The 15,511-nt window shown below is 39.1% G+C and overlaps 1 protein-coding gene across 4 annotated transcripts in view; it reads right to left on the bottom strand.

The window, feature by feature from the left end:
• Nucleotides 1–66: 66 nt before the first annotated feature.
• The window catches only part of Casp8ap2 (caspase 8 associated protein 2), a 37,613-nt gene continuing 22,168 nt past the window's right edge, over nt 67–15,511 (bottom strand). For 2 of the 4 annotated variants that reach the window (XM_087548852.1, XM_087548853.1), the window contains 5 exons: nt 13,242–15,436; nt 8,071–11,191; nt 4,731–4,830; nt 3,793–3,878; nt 67–675 (listed from right to left, as the gene is read on the bottom strand). In XM_087548852.1, coding sequence (XP_087404978.1) covers nt 3,822–3,878; nt 4,731–4,830; nt 8,071–11,191; nt 13,242–15,436 — 5,473 coding nt within the window. In that variant the 3' untranslated portion in view covers nt 67–675; nt 3,793–3,821. 4 annotated transcript variants of the gene reach the window in all.

The following is a 15,511-nucleotide window of genomic DNA, read 5'->3' as shown; positions in this document are numbered from 1 at the left end:
ACTCTCCCTTGGAATTTTAACCTCTTGAGACGTCATCTAAACACCATAAAAGCATACTAGTAAAAATAAAAAGGACTTTACATGTTTTTATTATACATGACTAACTGAAAGGAAAGTTTATACAAAATATTTTATATAGATAAAAAAACCCTTTGGCTAGCAAAGCCATTCATGTGCATACATACACTCAAGACACATACAGTCATAGTATTTTACATTACAATAATTATACATATATACAAATATACTATTTAAATTATTTCACAATTTTCCAAAATGAGGCAATTATAAAAACAAAAATGAATAGAAAGGTGAACTAAATAGTCATTACATTTAAAATGCTACAAAATTGTTTTTTAAAATCTAAAGAAGTTATTTCATCCAATATCAAAACTAAGGTTTCAGTATTACATTGAGGTTGCTTTTATTCTTTCATTTGATAACAACTTTTAATGATTAAAAATAAATATTCTGACCAATAACAGGAAAGTGAATCAGACTGTTGATCTGAATAAGCCAAGCACAATGACCAGGAAAGTAAAAAAAAGGTAGATGATCATCTAGTCACCAAAACTGAGACAAAACCTCCACCTAGTTCCCCATTTAAAACACGAGGAATCGAAGCTTCTTTGTAGAAGAATTATCAGTGAGGCACCATGAAATCCAGCAACTCATCTGTAATGGAAGAAAATACTGACATTATAATTGAGATTTTTTTTGAGACAGGATTTCTCTGTGTAACAGCCCTGGCTGTCCTAGAACTCACTTTGTAGACCAGGCATGCCTCAAACTCACTTATTGGCCTCCAAAGTGCTCCTGGGAGCAAAGGTGTGTGCCACCATGCCTGGGGGTTTCCTGGTACACCCACTTTCATAGTGTTACCTTCTAAATCAGCTAAACTTATAATACTGGTTTATACAGAATCAATGTGCTAGCCATGAATGTACTAATTTTTGTTCCCAAGAATTAAATGAAGCTATAATGGTAGGGATCGGAAGGGGAGTAGAATCAGACATAGCTAAAAATGAAATAACCCACAACACACAAAATGTGCTATTATACTGGCCAGAGGATGGACTGAAAAAAAAATAAATAAAAAGAATACTATTTTAAAAGAACATTAACCTAGAATAAATAGGGTTTTGTTAGTTTGTTTTTTAACTTTTTGGAGATAAGTCTTATGTAGCACACACAGGATGGCCTTAAACTTGTTCTGTATCTATTGCCTAACCTTTCTGTCTCTTACTTCCCCAGGAGTTAGGACCTAACATAAGCATGTTCTTTTTTTTTTCTTTTTTCTCTTTCTTTTAGAGAGGGTCTCATCATGTAACTCTGGCTGGCCCGGATTCAAAATATCCTGAGTGCTGGTGTTAAAGATAAGCAGTACAAGCCCAGCTAAAGCTAATTCCTTTTTAAAAAAAAAAAAAAATCAATTTTATTTATATTGGTGTTGTGTTCTGCGTAGGCATATCTGTGTGAGGTTGTCAGATTCCCCCAGAGGTGGAATTACAGACAGTTGTGCACTGCCATGTGTGAGTGCTGGAATATGAACCTGGGTCCTTTGGAAGAGCAGCCAGTGCTCTGAACCGCTGAGTCATCTCTTTAGCCCCTGAAGTTAATTTCTAAAAGACAACAATGCCATTGCACGACTTATACTACTGTTTAAAAGTTCTTTAGAGTAAGTTAGTCCTTGAAATTGTCTATTATTTTTAAGTCTTATATTCTGAATTATACAAATTAAACTTATAGAAATTAAATTTCACAATAAAATACTAAGTATCTTTTGAAGATCTCACTAGCATATTAATTGCTTTACAAGGACATGGATATTAAAAGATCAGACATAGTAGGAACTAAATTAGTAACTCAAAAAATAATGGCCTAGAAATGGAAAGTAATAACTCAAAAATATTTAGAGCCCTTCATGTAAGATATGTATTCAAATGTGACTCTTTCTTACCACAGGTATTTATTTATAGTGCAGGAGGAGGAGGAGGGAATGTTGTGTGTCACAGCATAGTTGGGCTCAGAGGAAACATCCTAAGTAGAAGCTGGGTCTCTCCTACCAAGTGGGGTCTGGGGATCAAACTCAGGTCATCAGGCTTGGCAGTCAGCGCCTCTATCTACTGCGCTATCATAACAACACCCAAAAAATTTCCATTTAGTCTTAAATCAAGCTTAATTCAAAATTGGATTTTGTCTGAGGTAGTTTTGTTTTGTGAGACAGTATTACACTGTAGCCCAAACTGACCTTGAACCATGCAGTTCAAGGTGGCAGCAAACTTGAGCAGATCCAACTGCTTCAGATTCCCAAGTGCGGGAATCACATGAATGTGCCACCATATCTAGTTTTAAAATTTAATGCTTGCATTCAATTATTTTTGATGACAAACTAAAAAATACAATGATACATTAAATACTATGGTAGTTTTCCCTTCCATAAAAACTGGAGATGGCTAACTAGTGAAGCGCATTTACTGCTCTTGCAGAGGACTCAAGGTCAGTTCCTAGCACCAACACTGGGTAGCTTAAAAGCACCTATAACTGACTGCAGGCAATTATGACATTTCTGGCCTCCAAGGACACTGGCACTCATGTACAAACCAAACACAGACACACAAGCATACATATAATAAAAATAAAAGGAACCTAAACAAAAAGAGCCCACAAAACCCAAGATACTCAACTGTTTGCGGTGTTTCAGAAAAAAAATTGCTGATAATTCAGGTATCATTGCTTTAATCAACCCACATAACATGGCTTAAACCAAAGAAACCCAGGAGACATGACTTCAAACACTACGATAGTTCACTAAAGCCAATCTTGTCATGTATAGAGATGACACAGATTCATGTCTAGGAATATATGTTTTATATTAAAACAAATACAAGCGGCTTGATGGCTGGAGAGGACTCAGTGGTTAAGAGTATTTGCTGCACCAGACATGGTAGTATACAACTTTAATTCCAGGAGTGTAGCCAGAAGAATCTCAGTGAGACGTGTGGGCCAGCCTAGTGAGTTCCAGGACAGTAGTAGGGCTACAAAGAGAGAACCTGTCTCAAAAAGAAAAAATTTTCCTGCTCTTTTGGAAGATGCAGATTGGATTTCTAGAACCAACAGGGTAGCACAACTCCAGTTCTAGCAGATCTAACACCCTCTTCTGGCCTCCTCTGGTTCTAGGCATTTGAATGGTACATATACACACATGTAGGCAAAACATCCAATAAATACAATAAAAAAAAAAAAGGGAGGCTGGGCATGGTGTCACACATCTTTAATCACCAACTCAGGAAGACAGAGGCAGGCAGAGCTCTTGTATTCAAGGTTAGGCTAGCTGGTCTGTACAGCTAGGCCCAGGGCAGAAGATGCTACATAGTGAGACCCTGGCTGTGTGCGTGGAGGGGGTGGGGGTGGGGTGGGGGGACGGACCAGATTGTATAATAAACCTAGTGGTTAAAAAACATTGCTCTGTTTTTTATTTGTTGTCTATAGAAAAATGTTTTGTGATGAGGTATAGTTTAGTGGTAGAATAGTTGTCTAATAAATACAAGGCACTGAGATTGATCTCCAGCACTATTGATAATTAATTATTATAATGGATTTCAGCAATTAACAACTTATCTGCAAACACTAAGCTGAGAGGCCAGCCCTACTCATCTGGTCTTCACTGGTGCTCACTACAACAGCCCTGCAGATCAGGAAACATTAGCTACTGTAAGCATCTTCACACCACTACTGTGATCTCCAATGATGAAGGCTGTGACAAGTACAAGGACAGGGCCTAGCACTTACAGCATTAGCATCCTGCGATGGACCCACTACTACCTGCATTTTGACTTCTCAAAAAGCTTTTTCAGTTGCTGGAACCTCTCTGAAACCTGAAAAATAAAAAAAAAAAAAAAACTATTACAAATATATTCATTTTTAAGGCTGTGATGACTACTTTCATAAAACATACAAAAGAATTATCCTAAATAATAGAGATATAAAATAATGTTTAGAAAAATAAAACATCTTGGGGGCTGAGGACATATCTCATTTGACAGGTGCCTGGCATATGTAAGGCTGGAGTTTAATCCCTTGTACTACATAGACTAGGCATGGTTGTGCACGCCTTTAGTCCCTGGTATCTTTAGGGAGACAAGAGAATCTTTGGCTCTATAGTAAATTCAAGACAAGCTCGGGCTCCTCAAGCCTTGTCAAAGTCAGTCTGTCTATACACACACACTCCTTTTGCTTTAATTCTCAATACAAAGATCTTATTTAATTAATAAAAAAACACCACTATCAAGTTCCTTGAAATGAAATAAATATATGGATGGGGGATTGGGATAATTTTTGTCATTTCTTATACAATCAGGTGGCTGAATACTACAGGAAGCAATTATTTTTAAGCAAGTTAGCCAATAAACAGCTTTTGTCTTTTAATAGGTTAACAATTAAATGTGGTGCTGGGTAGATAACTGATGTTTCTAAACTGTTTCATAAATAGAATATACTTTGAGTTTTATATCAACTTTTAAAGAAAAGTAGATCATGTTGGGCATGGGTTTTGCACATCTTTAATCCCAGCACTCAGGTAGTATAATGATCAAAATCAAGATCAATGGTAGCAATCAATGTGGCTCTGGGTTCAATCCCCAGCATAAAACTAAGTAAATTAATAAATCTTAAGTAAGTCCTATAGCAATCACCTGTGATCTAATCAAAATATAAGAACTGGTAAGTACCTGATTTGGATTTTTATTCAGTTTGACAGCCAAGTGGGTAAATGTTTTCAGGGACGGCATTCTTTTCTGACATTCCAGTAAAATTTCCCTGTCGTCATTTCTGAGGAGGAAAGGTTGTTATTTAGCTATTACATTGATATAAAAAGATAATAAACCTGACTGCTTTCATATCTTTCAACAGGTTCCCACTTTTAGTAAAATGTATATTAATATATATACATGCCAAAACCAACAACACTATCAGTGACCCATATTTTCCCAAAATTTCTATAGTGAAGATACCAAATAATTTTTAATCTCTCCTCCTCCTTGCTCTTTAGGTCAAGAAACAAGCTAGGTCTTGGTAACCTTCACAGAGAACCTCTGTCTCCACCATGCTTCCACCCAACTTATTTTTCTATAGAGAAAATAAATTTTAAAAAAGTAAAGTATATACTAAAATTACAAAATACTTACTTAGCTTAGGTGTTACTTAATGTTTTTTCTTTTCTCTTTTTTTGGGGTGAGAGAGGGTCTTTTCTATATAGCCCTAGAATTTTCTATGAAGACAAGACTGTACACCTGAATGCTGGGATTAAAGATGTGCAACAGCCGCACCTAGCAAAATCTACTTTTCTTTAAAACTTCACATAAAACTAAAAGTGCATTCTATTTATAAGACAGGTTAGAAACACCCATTATGCACATTCCCTACTAAACCGTACTTATGAGAATTTCTTTCCAAATGAAAGGTTTTTTCTTAAAAAAAAAAAAATAGAAATAGCAAAATTGGAAATAATGCAACCCAGTGTGGAGTTTTATGATCTTCATACCTGGGAAGCAGAGGCAAGGAGATTCTAAGCATATGCTACAGTGAGACCTATTCTAAAGGCAAACCAGCCAGCACACGCCTTTAATCACAGCACTCAGGAAGCAAAGTCAACTGGATCTATGAGTTCTAGTCTAGTCAGGGCTACACAGTGAGATTATATCTGAAAACCAACCCAACATACTATAAATAGCTTGATTAAGACTAGTCAGTCATTCATACCACTGAATAAAAGCTATTATTCTATTCTATACCATAGCTAGTTTGTGCTTAAAAAAAAGAAAGAAAATAGAAACTTTAGTCAATTGCTTTTTAAATTGTGTTGTGTGTGTGTGGGGGTGTGTGTGTATGGGGGAGGGGGGGAGGAGGGAGAAAGAAGGAGAGAAAGACAGGGAGAAAGAGAGAGAGAGAGAGAGAGAGAGAGAGAGAGAGAGAGCACAGAAGCTCAATATTCTCAGAAGCCAGAGACACTGGTTCTACTGGACCTGGAAGCGTGAGGCAGCTGATGTGGGTGCTGCGAACCAAAGTCACATCCCATATAAGAGCAAGTGTTTCTAACCACTGAATCATCTCCCCAGCCCCACTTTGGACATTACTAAAGAAATCAATCCTTATCACCCTGTACAAAGCTTAAGTCCAAGTGGATCAAGGACCTCCACATCAAACCAGACACACTCAAACTAATAGAAGAAAAACTAGGGAAGCATCTGGAACACATGGGCACTGGAAAAAATTTCCTGAACAAAACACTAATGGCTTATGCTCTAAGATCAAGAATCGACAAATGGGATCTCATAAAACTGCAAAGCTTCTGTAAGGCAAAGGACACTGTGGTTAGGACAAAACGGCAACCAACAGATTGGGAAAAGATCTTTACCAATCCTACAACAGATAGAGGCCTTATATCCAAAATATACAAAGAACTCAAGAAGTTAGACCGCAGGGAAACAAATAACCCTATTAAAAAATGGGGTTCAGAGCTAAACAAAGAATTCACAGCTGAGGAATGCCGAATGGCTGAGAAACACCTAAAGAAATGTTCAACATCTTTAGTCATAAGGGAAATGCAAATCAAAACAACCCTGAGATTTCACCTCACACCAGTGAGAATGGCTAAGATCAAAAACTCAGGTGACAGCAGATGCTGGCGAGGATGTGGAGAAAGAGGAACACTCCTCCATTGTTGGTGGGATTGCAGACTGGTAAAACCATTCTGGAAATCAGTCTGGAGGTTCCTCAGAAAATTGGACATTGAACTGCCTGAGGATCCAGCTATACCTCTCTTGGGCATATACCCAAAAGATGCCTCAACATATAAAAGAGACACGTGCTCCACTATGTTCATCGCAGCCTTATTTATAATAGCCAGAAAATGGAAAGAACCCAGATGCCCTTCAACAGAGGAATGGAGGGGCTGGGGATTTAGCTCAGTGGTAGAGCGCTTACCTAGGAAGTGCAAGGCCCTGGGTTCGGTCCCCAGCTCCGAAAAACAGAGGAATGGATACAGAAAATGTGGTACATCTACACAATGGAATATTACTCAGCTATCAAAAACGAGTTTATGAAATTCGTAGGCAAATGGTTGGAACTGGAAAATATCATCCTGAGTGAGCTAACCCAATCACAGAAAGACATACATGGTATGCACTCATTGATAAGTGGCTATTAGCCCAAATGCTTGAATTACCCTAGATCCCTAGAACAAACGAAACTCAAGACGGATGATCAAAATGTGAATGCTTCACTCCTTCTTTAAATGAGGAAAAAGAATACCCTTGGCAGGGAAGGGAGAGGCAAAGATTAAAACAGAGACAGAAGGAACACCCATTCAGAGCCTGCCCCACATGTGGCCCATACATATACAGCCACCCAATTAGACAAGATGGATGAAGCAAAGAAGTGCAGACTGACAGGAGCCGGATGTAGATCGCTCCTGAGAGACACAGCCAGAATACAGCAAATACAGAGGCGAATGCCAGCAGCAAACCACTGAACTGAGAATAGGACCCCCGTTGAAGGAATCAGAGAAAGAACTGGAAGAGCTTGAAGGGGCTCGAGACCCCATATGTACAACAATGCCAAGCAACCAGAGCTTCCAGGGACTAAGCCACTACCTAAAGACTATACATGGACTGACCCTGGACTCTGACCTCATAGGTAGCAATGAATATCCTAGTAAGAGCACCAGTGGAAGGGGAAGCCCTGGGTCCTGCTAAGACTGAACCCCCAGTGAACTAGACTATGGGGGGAGGGCGGCAATGGGGGGAGGGTTGGGAGGGGGACACCCATAAGGAAGGGGAGGGGGGAGGGGGATGTTTGCCCGGAAACCGGGAAAGGGAATAACACTTGAAATGTATATAAGAAATACTCAAGTTAATAAAAAAAAAATAATAAAAAAATTAAAAAAAAAAAAAGAAATCAATCCATCACGTTTCTTATTTAGGATGCAGTAGAATCCCGGGGAAATGTTGGATTAGACTGCCCACGTCTCATTCTTTTCTAATGATTTAAAACATTTCAGAAAAGTCTTACCTTGTCCATGAAACTATAATTTCTCCTTTCTTTTTGATAACATTTTTTGCAGAAAGGCTTCCTGGAAAAGTAGCAAGTGGTGCTGTTGAGCCCTTCACCTCTGGGTTGACCTCTGATGACAAGGATGTGTCACTTACTGCAGGTTCCCTCTTCTTGCTGCCATGCTTTCTGTGAGCATCACCAGTTCTATCAGAATTAGGACTAAGTCTCTTGGTCTTTTCACTACTTAAGTCCATGTCCTTTCTTTGCTTTTTCTGAGAAGAGTGACTCACAGCAGGACTGTTCTTTCTCTTCTTGTGACCATTCCCCAGAGTCTCAGGCAACTCTAAACAATCCGACTTTGATGGAGGCTCTGACTTTAAAGTGTGTCTCTTTACTTCAAAGGAGCCAGCAGACTCTGAGGTCAAGTCAATACAGGTTTCCTCAACAGTACATTCTAAGGAACTGTTTACCTTCCCCACTTTTCCTTCTTTGTGGTTATCGTCATCTATACATATTACCTGGCATCCCACACCTTCAACAGTTAACACAGGTTCATTACTTTCGTTTTTACTCTCATTTGAAACATCATGTGTCAAATCAATAAAAGCATCTACAGCATCATGCTGTAACGAAGTACACGTTATCTGTGCATCTTGATCTAAGTTGGGTTTAGAATGTTCCAAGTGATCGATATCTAAAACTGTTACATCCATTAGCTCCAAGCTTTTAGTCTCAGTAGCTGGATCTTTTGTTAGATCTATGTGTGTATTAGGAAGATGATCATCAACAGAGTGTGCATTTTTTTCCATTGAAGGCAATTCTTGAAGGCTCTCAGAAACTTTTGGTTCCCATACTTGATGCAACTTGAAGCAATCATCAACCACTTGATCACAATGAACCACCTTATTTGAAGCATCTTTAAGAAATTCGTATATATCTGGAACCTGTGTTTGTACTATAGAGTTCTGATCTTCATGAGTTGGTTTGCTCTTATCAATACTTTTGTCGGAATTTTCCAAGTCTTGGACAGGGTTTAAAACTGTACTCTGAAACAGGGTAGGTTCTTTCTCTGCTGCCCCATCAGCTTCTTTTCCAGTTCTAGGCAAAGGTGTCAACGACTCCTCAGCTACCATACCATGTTTAAGGCCAGGGGAGGTAGATGGTGTTGCACGCCGTATTTTCACAATGAAATGATCATTGGACTTTTCCATAATGACAGCATGCATGGGAAGATTAGGGTGGTACTGAAAGCCTGAAGCAACAGACCGGCTTGTCCATGAGGAACAGCTTGACTTACTGCTTGAGTTATCAGACTCTAGAGCTAAGTGAATGTCCTGTTCAGATGCATCCTCTTCCTCAAGCAAAGCATCCTCACTAAAATGTGCACTAATAACTTCTTCAGGAGTTGAAGTTGACAAAACTTCAGGCTTTAAGAAACTCAAATGGCCATCTGACTTCAGAGGTGACGGTACTGTTAAAGAGACCGCAAGATCTTCTAAGAGTATGGAAGAAATGCAGGGCTTACTCTTTTCTGAGCTGTATACATTATCTTTACTTAAAGCAAGGTTAGAAGATACTTCAAACATACAATTTTCATCTAACACATCAGGATGAACTGGCAGTGAAAGCCCTGAAGATAGAGATGGGCCCTTTTCAGATGATAATAAAGACCAATTATCATCACTGATCACCTTTGGACAGAGAGAAGCCGCCTCTGAAACTAGCTCTTCTGTTGTACAAGCTGGTGCAGACTCACACTTGAGGCTCTCTAGCAGCTGTTTCTCTGGAGTCTTTAATTCCCACTCCGCTTTTTCAGTGCCACCTGTGTCCAACAGATCAGAACCTTGTAGCAAACTTTTAAATATCTCACCCATCTGTGCGTCACTCACTAAGTTAAAAGTAAGGCTGGACGCCTGCTGCTCGGTGAGGATCTCAAAGCCCCGCTCTGACTTAACGCAGGCGTGCTGTGCCGCCGGTGTCCCCTCCTCCACATTGCCTTCAGTTTCTCCTGGCCTGGGGGTACTCGGGCAGTTCATTCCCAGAAACTGCTCTTTACATTCAGAGTTCTTTGTATTATTATCAGTGCAAGTGCTAAAAGTTCTTTTCACATCATGCTTTACTGTAGTAGTATTGGTTTTATTTTGGTCTTGATGTTTTTCTTCAAATTTTTCACACCCCAGTGAAGATTTAAAATTCACAGTATTTTCTGATTTTAGCACTTTTTCTCTCCGTATTTCTTTGTTGTCCATTTTCTTCTTCTGACAATTTGAATGTTGGGCTCTCTCTTTATATTTTTTTCCAAGTTTTCCTTCACTACTGTCATTTTCATGCTTTACAGAATCACAAAACTTTAGTAGGATTTTTTTAAGTTTTTCAAACAAATAATCAAGTTGTTCATCCACAAACTTCCACAATTTTTTTTTCATATCTGTTTGTTGTTGTTCAAATAAACGGTCAACTATGCCATTCTTCTTCACTTGTTTAAGGTTAGATTCTATAACGTCACAAAGACTCTTCTGTAAAGTACTTACTGATTTACAGATCTTAGACAAATCAAGGTATCTAATTAGTGATGTGAAACTCAAAATTGCCGATTCAATAATTCTATGAAATTGTGTCAATGAAAATTTTATCTTGAATTTCATGTAATTTTTCCTTACATGTTTTCCTAGCAACCGTAACATATGCATAACTTCCCATACGGAGGAGGGTGCAAGAATAAGCGGAAGTATTTTTTCCAAGCTGGAGATGCTCATTGTTTTACTTTTCCTTTCGGTGTTTGAGGGTCTAGATTCATTTGATCTTTGGCTCCATGTGATTCTGTCCCGAGGGAGTTTTACAACTGTCCTCCCGTTATCCTTATGCACATGCACAGTGCTCCTCCTGCTTCCTGGGCTGATTTTACCTGGCGGCACTTCAGTAGAAGTTCTGGGTCTTGCACTCTTTTCCAAACGCTTTTGTGCTACAGATTCTTCATCATCACTTCTAATTTCCCCTTCTTCTAATTCATCTACAGACAAATTCTTACAGGATTCTGCTTCTGAACATTTGTCCAATTTGGGAACTGGTTTTTCATTTTCCTTATTTAGATCAGACTGACTCTTGAAGGTAGAAAGAGTTGAATTGGATGGAAACTCATCTGTGGAGAATAATAAATTAAAATCACATGACCACTGAGTCTTAGTCACATTTGACATTTGCATCCTAAATACAACAAACTAATATTTTAATAATATTAACTATTTCTCCTTTTAAGGCAAAATGTTAATGCTTAATACTTAAGTAATTTCTACTGACTTTCATCTCTTGTCTTACAAAGAATTCAAAAGGTGCTAGGGTTGTGATTCGGTGACAGAGCATTTGCCTAACTTGATTCTCAGCTTTGGGAAAATAAACATCTTAAAAGGTCAGTTAACTGACAAGTGTGTCATCTGAATAATTTTTATTTCATTTACCAGCATCACCTCTTCTGTGCCATTTGATGACTGTTTCTGAACAATGAAGTATATATGAAATCTAAGACTATAGCTCAGTATTAGTAGAATACAGGCTTTGAATACTCAAGGCCCTGGGTCTAATATTCAACCACAATATAATAGAAGGAAGTATGTATGTATGTATGTATGTATGTATGTATGTATGTATGTATATGTGTGAAGTAAAGATGATTTGAAATAATTTGTCCAATCACTCCTTTTTAATAAAAACAGTTAAACTGAGCATGGTAGTATGCAAGTACAATTTTAACACCTAGGAAGCTAAGGCAGGAGGGTCACCACCAGCTCAAGGCCAACCTAGGCTAGACAGGAAGAATTTGTTGAGGAGTGGGAAGGGGTTAGAGAGACCAATTAGTGAATAAACTGCTTACCACTCAAATGTGAGTTTGGATCCCCAGCACCAACACAAAGCTGTGCAGGTGTGGCAACCGCCCACAATCCCGGTGTATGGGAGGCAGAGTTAGGGTTTGCTGGCAATTCACTCAGCTAAACTAGCTCAAGTATTGAGCTCTGGGTTCAATGAGATTCAGTAAGAACAGAGAGAGATTGAAAAAGACATACCACATCAACCTCTGGCCTCATCCTAGTATATATAAATATGAACATATGTACGTTTGGACACTACCAACATGTATACATATAATAAAAACCTTTACACAGTCCAGAGCTGGGGTACAGCTCAGCAGGAATGCACAACTAGCACAGAGGCCATGAGCTCAATTCCCAGCAGCAATTAAGAAATGTTCATAAACTTTATCTTAAGATAGTCTTCCATCAAGCTATTTGTAAATGATACGCACTGACAAGGGAAACCAGTTTTCCTCAGTGAAGTTCACTGGTGTAGCATCTATACTCCAGGTCAGGGACCATGTCCAGAAGTAGTTGCCTAACACAAGACAAACTTTTTGGCTCTTGGGTTGTTTTCTTGGGGGTCGGGAAGTGAGGTGGGGAGGCTTTTTGTTTCAATTTGTTCTGTGGAGTTTTTTACTCTTTTTTTCTTTTTTTAATGATTTGTGTTTTTGCAGCTTTGGGGAGGGTTGTAAAGAGAAAAAATATAAAGTTGGGTGGATAAGATGAGGAAGATCTAAGGAGTTGGGGAGTAGAAAACAGGATCAAAACATGTTACATAAAAAATTTAAATTGTTTAAACTTAAAGGTTCAGAGTATGCGTCTAGTTTATACCTGGATGTTTTTTAATATTAGAAAAGATAGCTCAGGAGCTGGAGAGGTATCTCTGTGGTGAGAGGCAGGCACTTAATGCTCCAGAAGACCAGGATTTACTTCTTAGCTCTCACATGGCAACTCACAGTGAGAGGAGATCCAGTGCCTTCCTGTGGCTCCCAGGGCACCAGACATACACTTGATGGACATACACACATGTAGGCATTTATACATACACATAAAGTAAATCTAAAAGTCAGGGAAGACAAAGTAAGAGAGTTTGCCTCAACAAGCCCAGTGGCCTAAGTTCAATCCCTAGACTCCATGTAAAGGTGTACTATTGTCCCAACTCCAAGACTGTCCTCTGGCTTCCTTCCACAAGCAGTCCTCAGCACACACAAACCCTACACTTCACATATATATGCAATCACACAATGTAAAGAGTCATTTTTGTAATTCTCCAAAGCACTTATTTTTTGTTGTTATAGGTTGACAAAAGGACAACTTATAGAAGATAACATAAACTATTACCTTTATGGCTGCTATCATACAGTGGAATTGTACATGAGCTCTCCATGCTAAGAACTTTGGATACCGGTCTCACTGGACTATTCAGAGGGCTGATGGGTTCTGGAATAGGTCTCAAATTATTAAAGTCAATACTCAAAACTGAGTTATCATCATCTTGATATACCGAGTTTGATTCTCCAGTATCTATTTTGTGGTCAATCAACTCAGTCTTCTGTGGTGAAGGTACAAACATCTCTTTAGGTAAACAAGGCTCCAAAGGAGAAGATTTATTCTCAACCTTAGGTCTCTCTTCAAGAGAAGGTTCAAGTTTAGGATTATTGTCTCCCGAACAGTTTACTGGTGAAATGCTAGGTTCTTCAACCACAGGCTCCAGATGGCTCTCACTGGCTGCTGCTGCTTTTGGTGAAAGAACCACCTTTTTTTTCCCACCTTCAGAAATATCACACGAATTTATATCATCATGTCTTTTGGTGCCCAATTCTTGGCTGAAGTCTTCAGAAGCATGTTCTGGTAATACACGCATCACCACAGAAGCAGCTGCCCTTGCACCAGCACATGTCTCTTCCACTTCCATTGATTGGACCAAACATCTTGCTTGCTCAATTTCTACAGGTGCTGGGAAGGAAATTTCCGTGCCACAAGCAAGCAGTTCACAAGGCACAGTATTCTCAACAGATTTAAATAACAATCTATTTTCTTCCTTCACTTTATTTTCTGGAATGCTGGTCCTGGGTTGAGATGTTGCTGAAAGAGCCTCCTTTGGCTCTGGTAACTCTGATTTGGGTTCCTCTCTATCTTGTTCACTGACAGAAGGAAGACATGCCACTGTTTCAGTCTTCTCCAAGGACTGTGAGTCACACACGCCACTGGGCTTGGGAACACCAATTATTTGATGCTCGTTATCTTGACAAACAGGCTGCTTTTTAGCAGGAGAAAGAGTTAAGTTCAGCTTCTCCATGAAGCTTAACTTTAAGTCCTTGCCCTTTGCTTCATTTGGCCCATTCTCCACTTTCATTGTACACTCTCTATTGTCTGTCCCTTTAGAAAGCTCGCTGGTAGAGACTGGACCTTTACCGTGTTTCTGCTCCGTCTGTCTCTTTCCATTAGCAGTACTTTTCTTAGTGTCTTTATGAGTCCTTTGCAAGTGTTCTGGAGGTGATTTTTTGTCACTTTTCACATGTCTACTTTCTTCTTTGTTTTCTCGTTCTCTTTTCCTCCTGTCCTCAGTTCTATGTCTTTCTGCTTTGAAAGGTGTATTTTCCCACTGGTGTGCAACACTGACTTCCTTGGAGTGTGGGTATTTGCTATTTCTGTTGCTTGAAAGAGAAGATGAACATCTTCTATCTTGAAAGCCATGACTGCTCATGCCTCTGTCTCGTTTACCATCTTCCCTTCCCCTTCTCTCTTCTGGATGATACTTATTGAAGCCATAATATTTCATGTCATTCTTGGAATGAGGAGGTAATGCACGGTCCACTCTTCCCCGATGCCCCTGCTCCTCTCCTGCTGGTTTAAACTTCACATCACCTTTTCTTTCTGCTTTGTCCTGAGACTGAAGCTCTTTTCTGTGTGTATTTTGTAATCTTTCATTTTGTCTCTCTAGATTTTTGTCATTTTGAGGTTCCACTCGAGTATGTGGCCTTTCTCTGGAAGTTTCTTTTTCCCAAGAAGAGGCACTGCGCTCGCTTTTATTTCCCAAACCAGTGCTACTTTTAATCTCTGAAATTTTGTTCTCAGCCCTTGCTTCACTGCTTCCATGTTTCTCAGGGTTTCCGTGTAGTCTGGAAGCAGCCTCTTTGTCCCTTGGCTCGCCATCATTACAGCTGCTATTCAAGTCTTTCTGTGTTCTGTCAGTTCCTCTGCTACCTTGGCTATGTCTGACGCCATTCCTTCCTCTTCTATTATCTTCATTTGAGTTACCTTCACTAACCTGGTAAGGAGAACGTGACCAGACATTGTTTGTACAATGTTTCTCAATACCCGTAGACAAGTGCAAAGAATTCTGTGCTTCAGAATGTGATTTCCCTTCCTTTTCCAAGTTTGGTTGTGAAGTGTTAGGATGTATATCTTTCTGAACATCACTTTTAACTCCGTGATCAGTCTTTGAACAATTGTCCAAATGGGGAGATTTGGATCGTGAATCTTTTGTTCTTGCAGTTTTATGGTTATTTCGAAAATGTGGAAACTCAGACAATCTATTAAGATACAGGAAATAACAAAAAAAAGCAATGTTAATCGATACTTAGTAGCATTCTAGATTTTACTCACAT

This window comes from Rattus norvegicus, chromosome 5 (assembly GCF_021556685.1).
Source record: "Rattus norvegicus strain SHRSP/BbbUtx chromosome 5, alternate assembly SHRSP_T2T, whole genome shotgun sequence".
Lineage (NCBI taxonomy): Eukaryota > Metazoa > Chordata > Mammalia > Rodentia > Muridae > Rattus > Rattus norvegicus.
The sequence above is the reverse complement of the archived record's forward strand: the minus strand, read 5'-3'. Positions and strand labels throughout refer to the sequence as shown.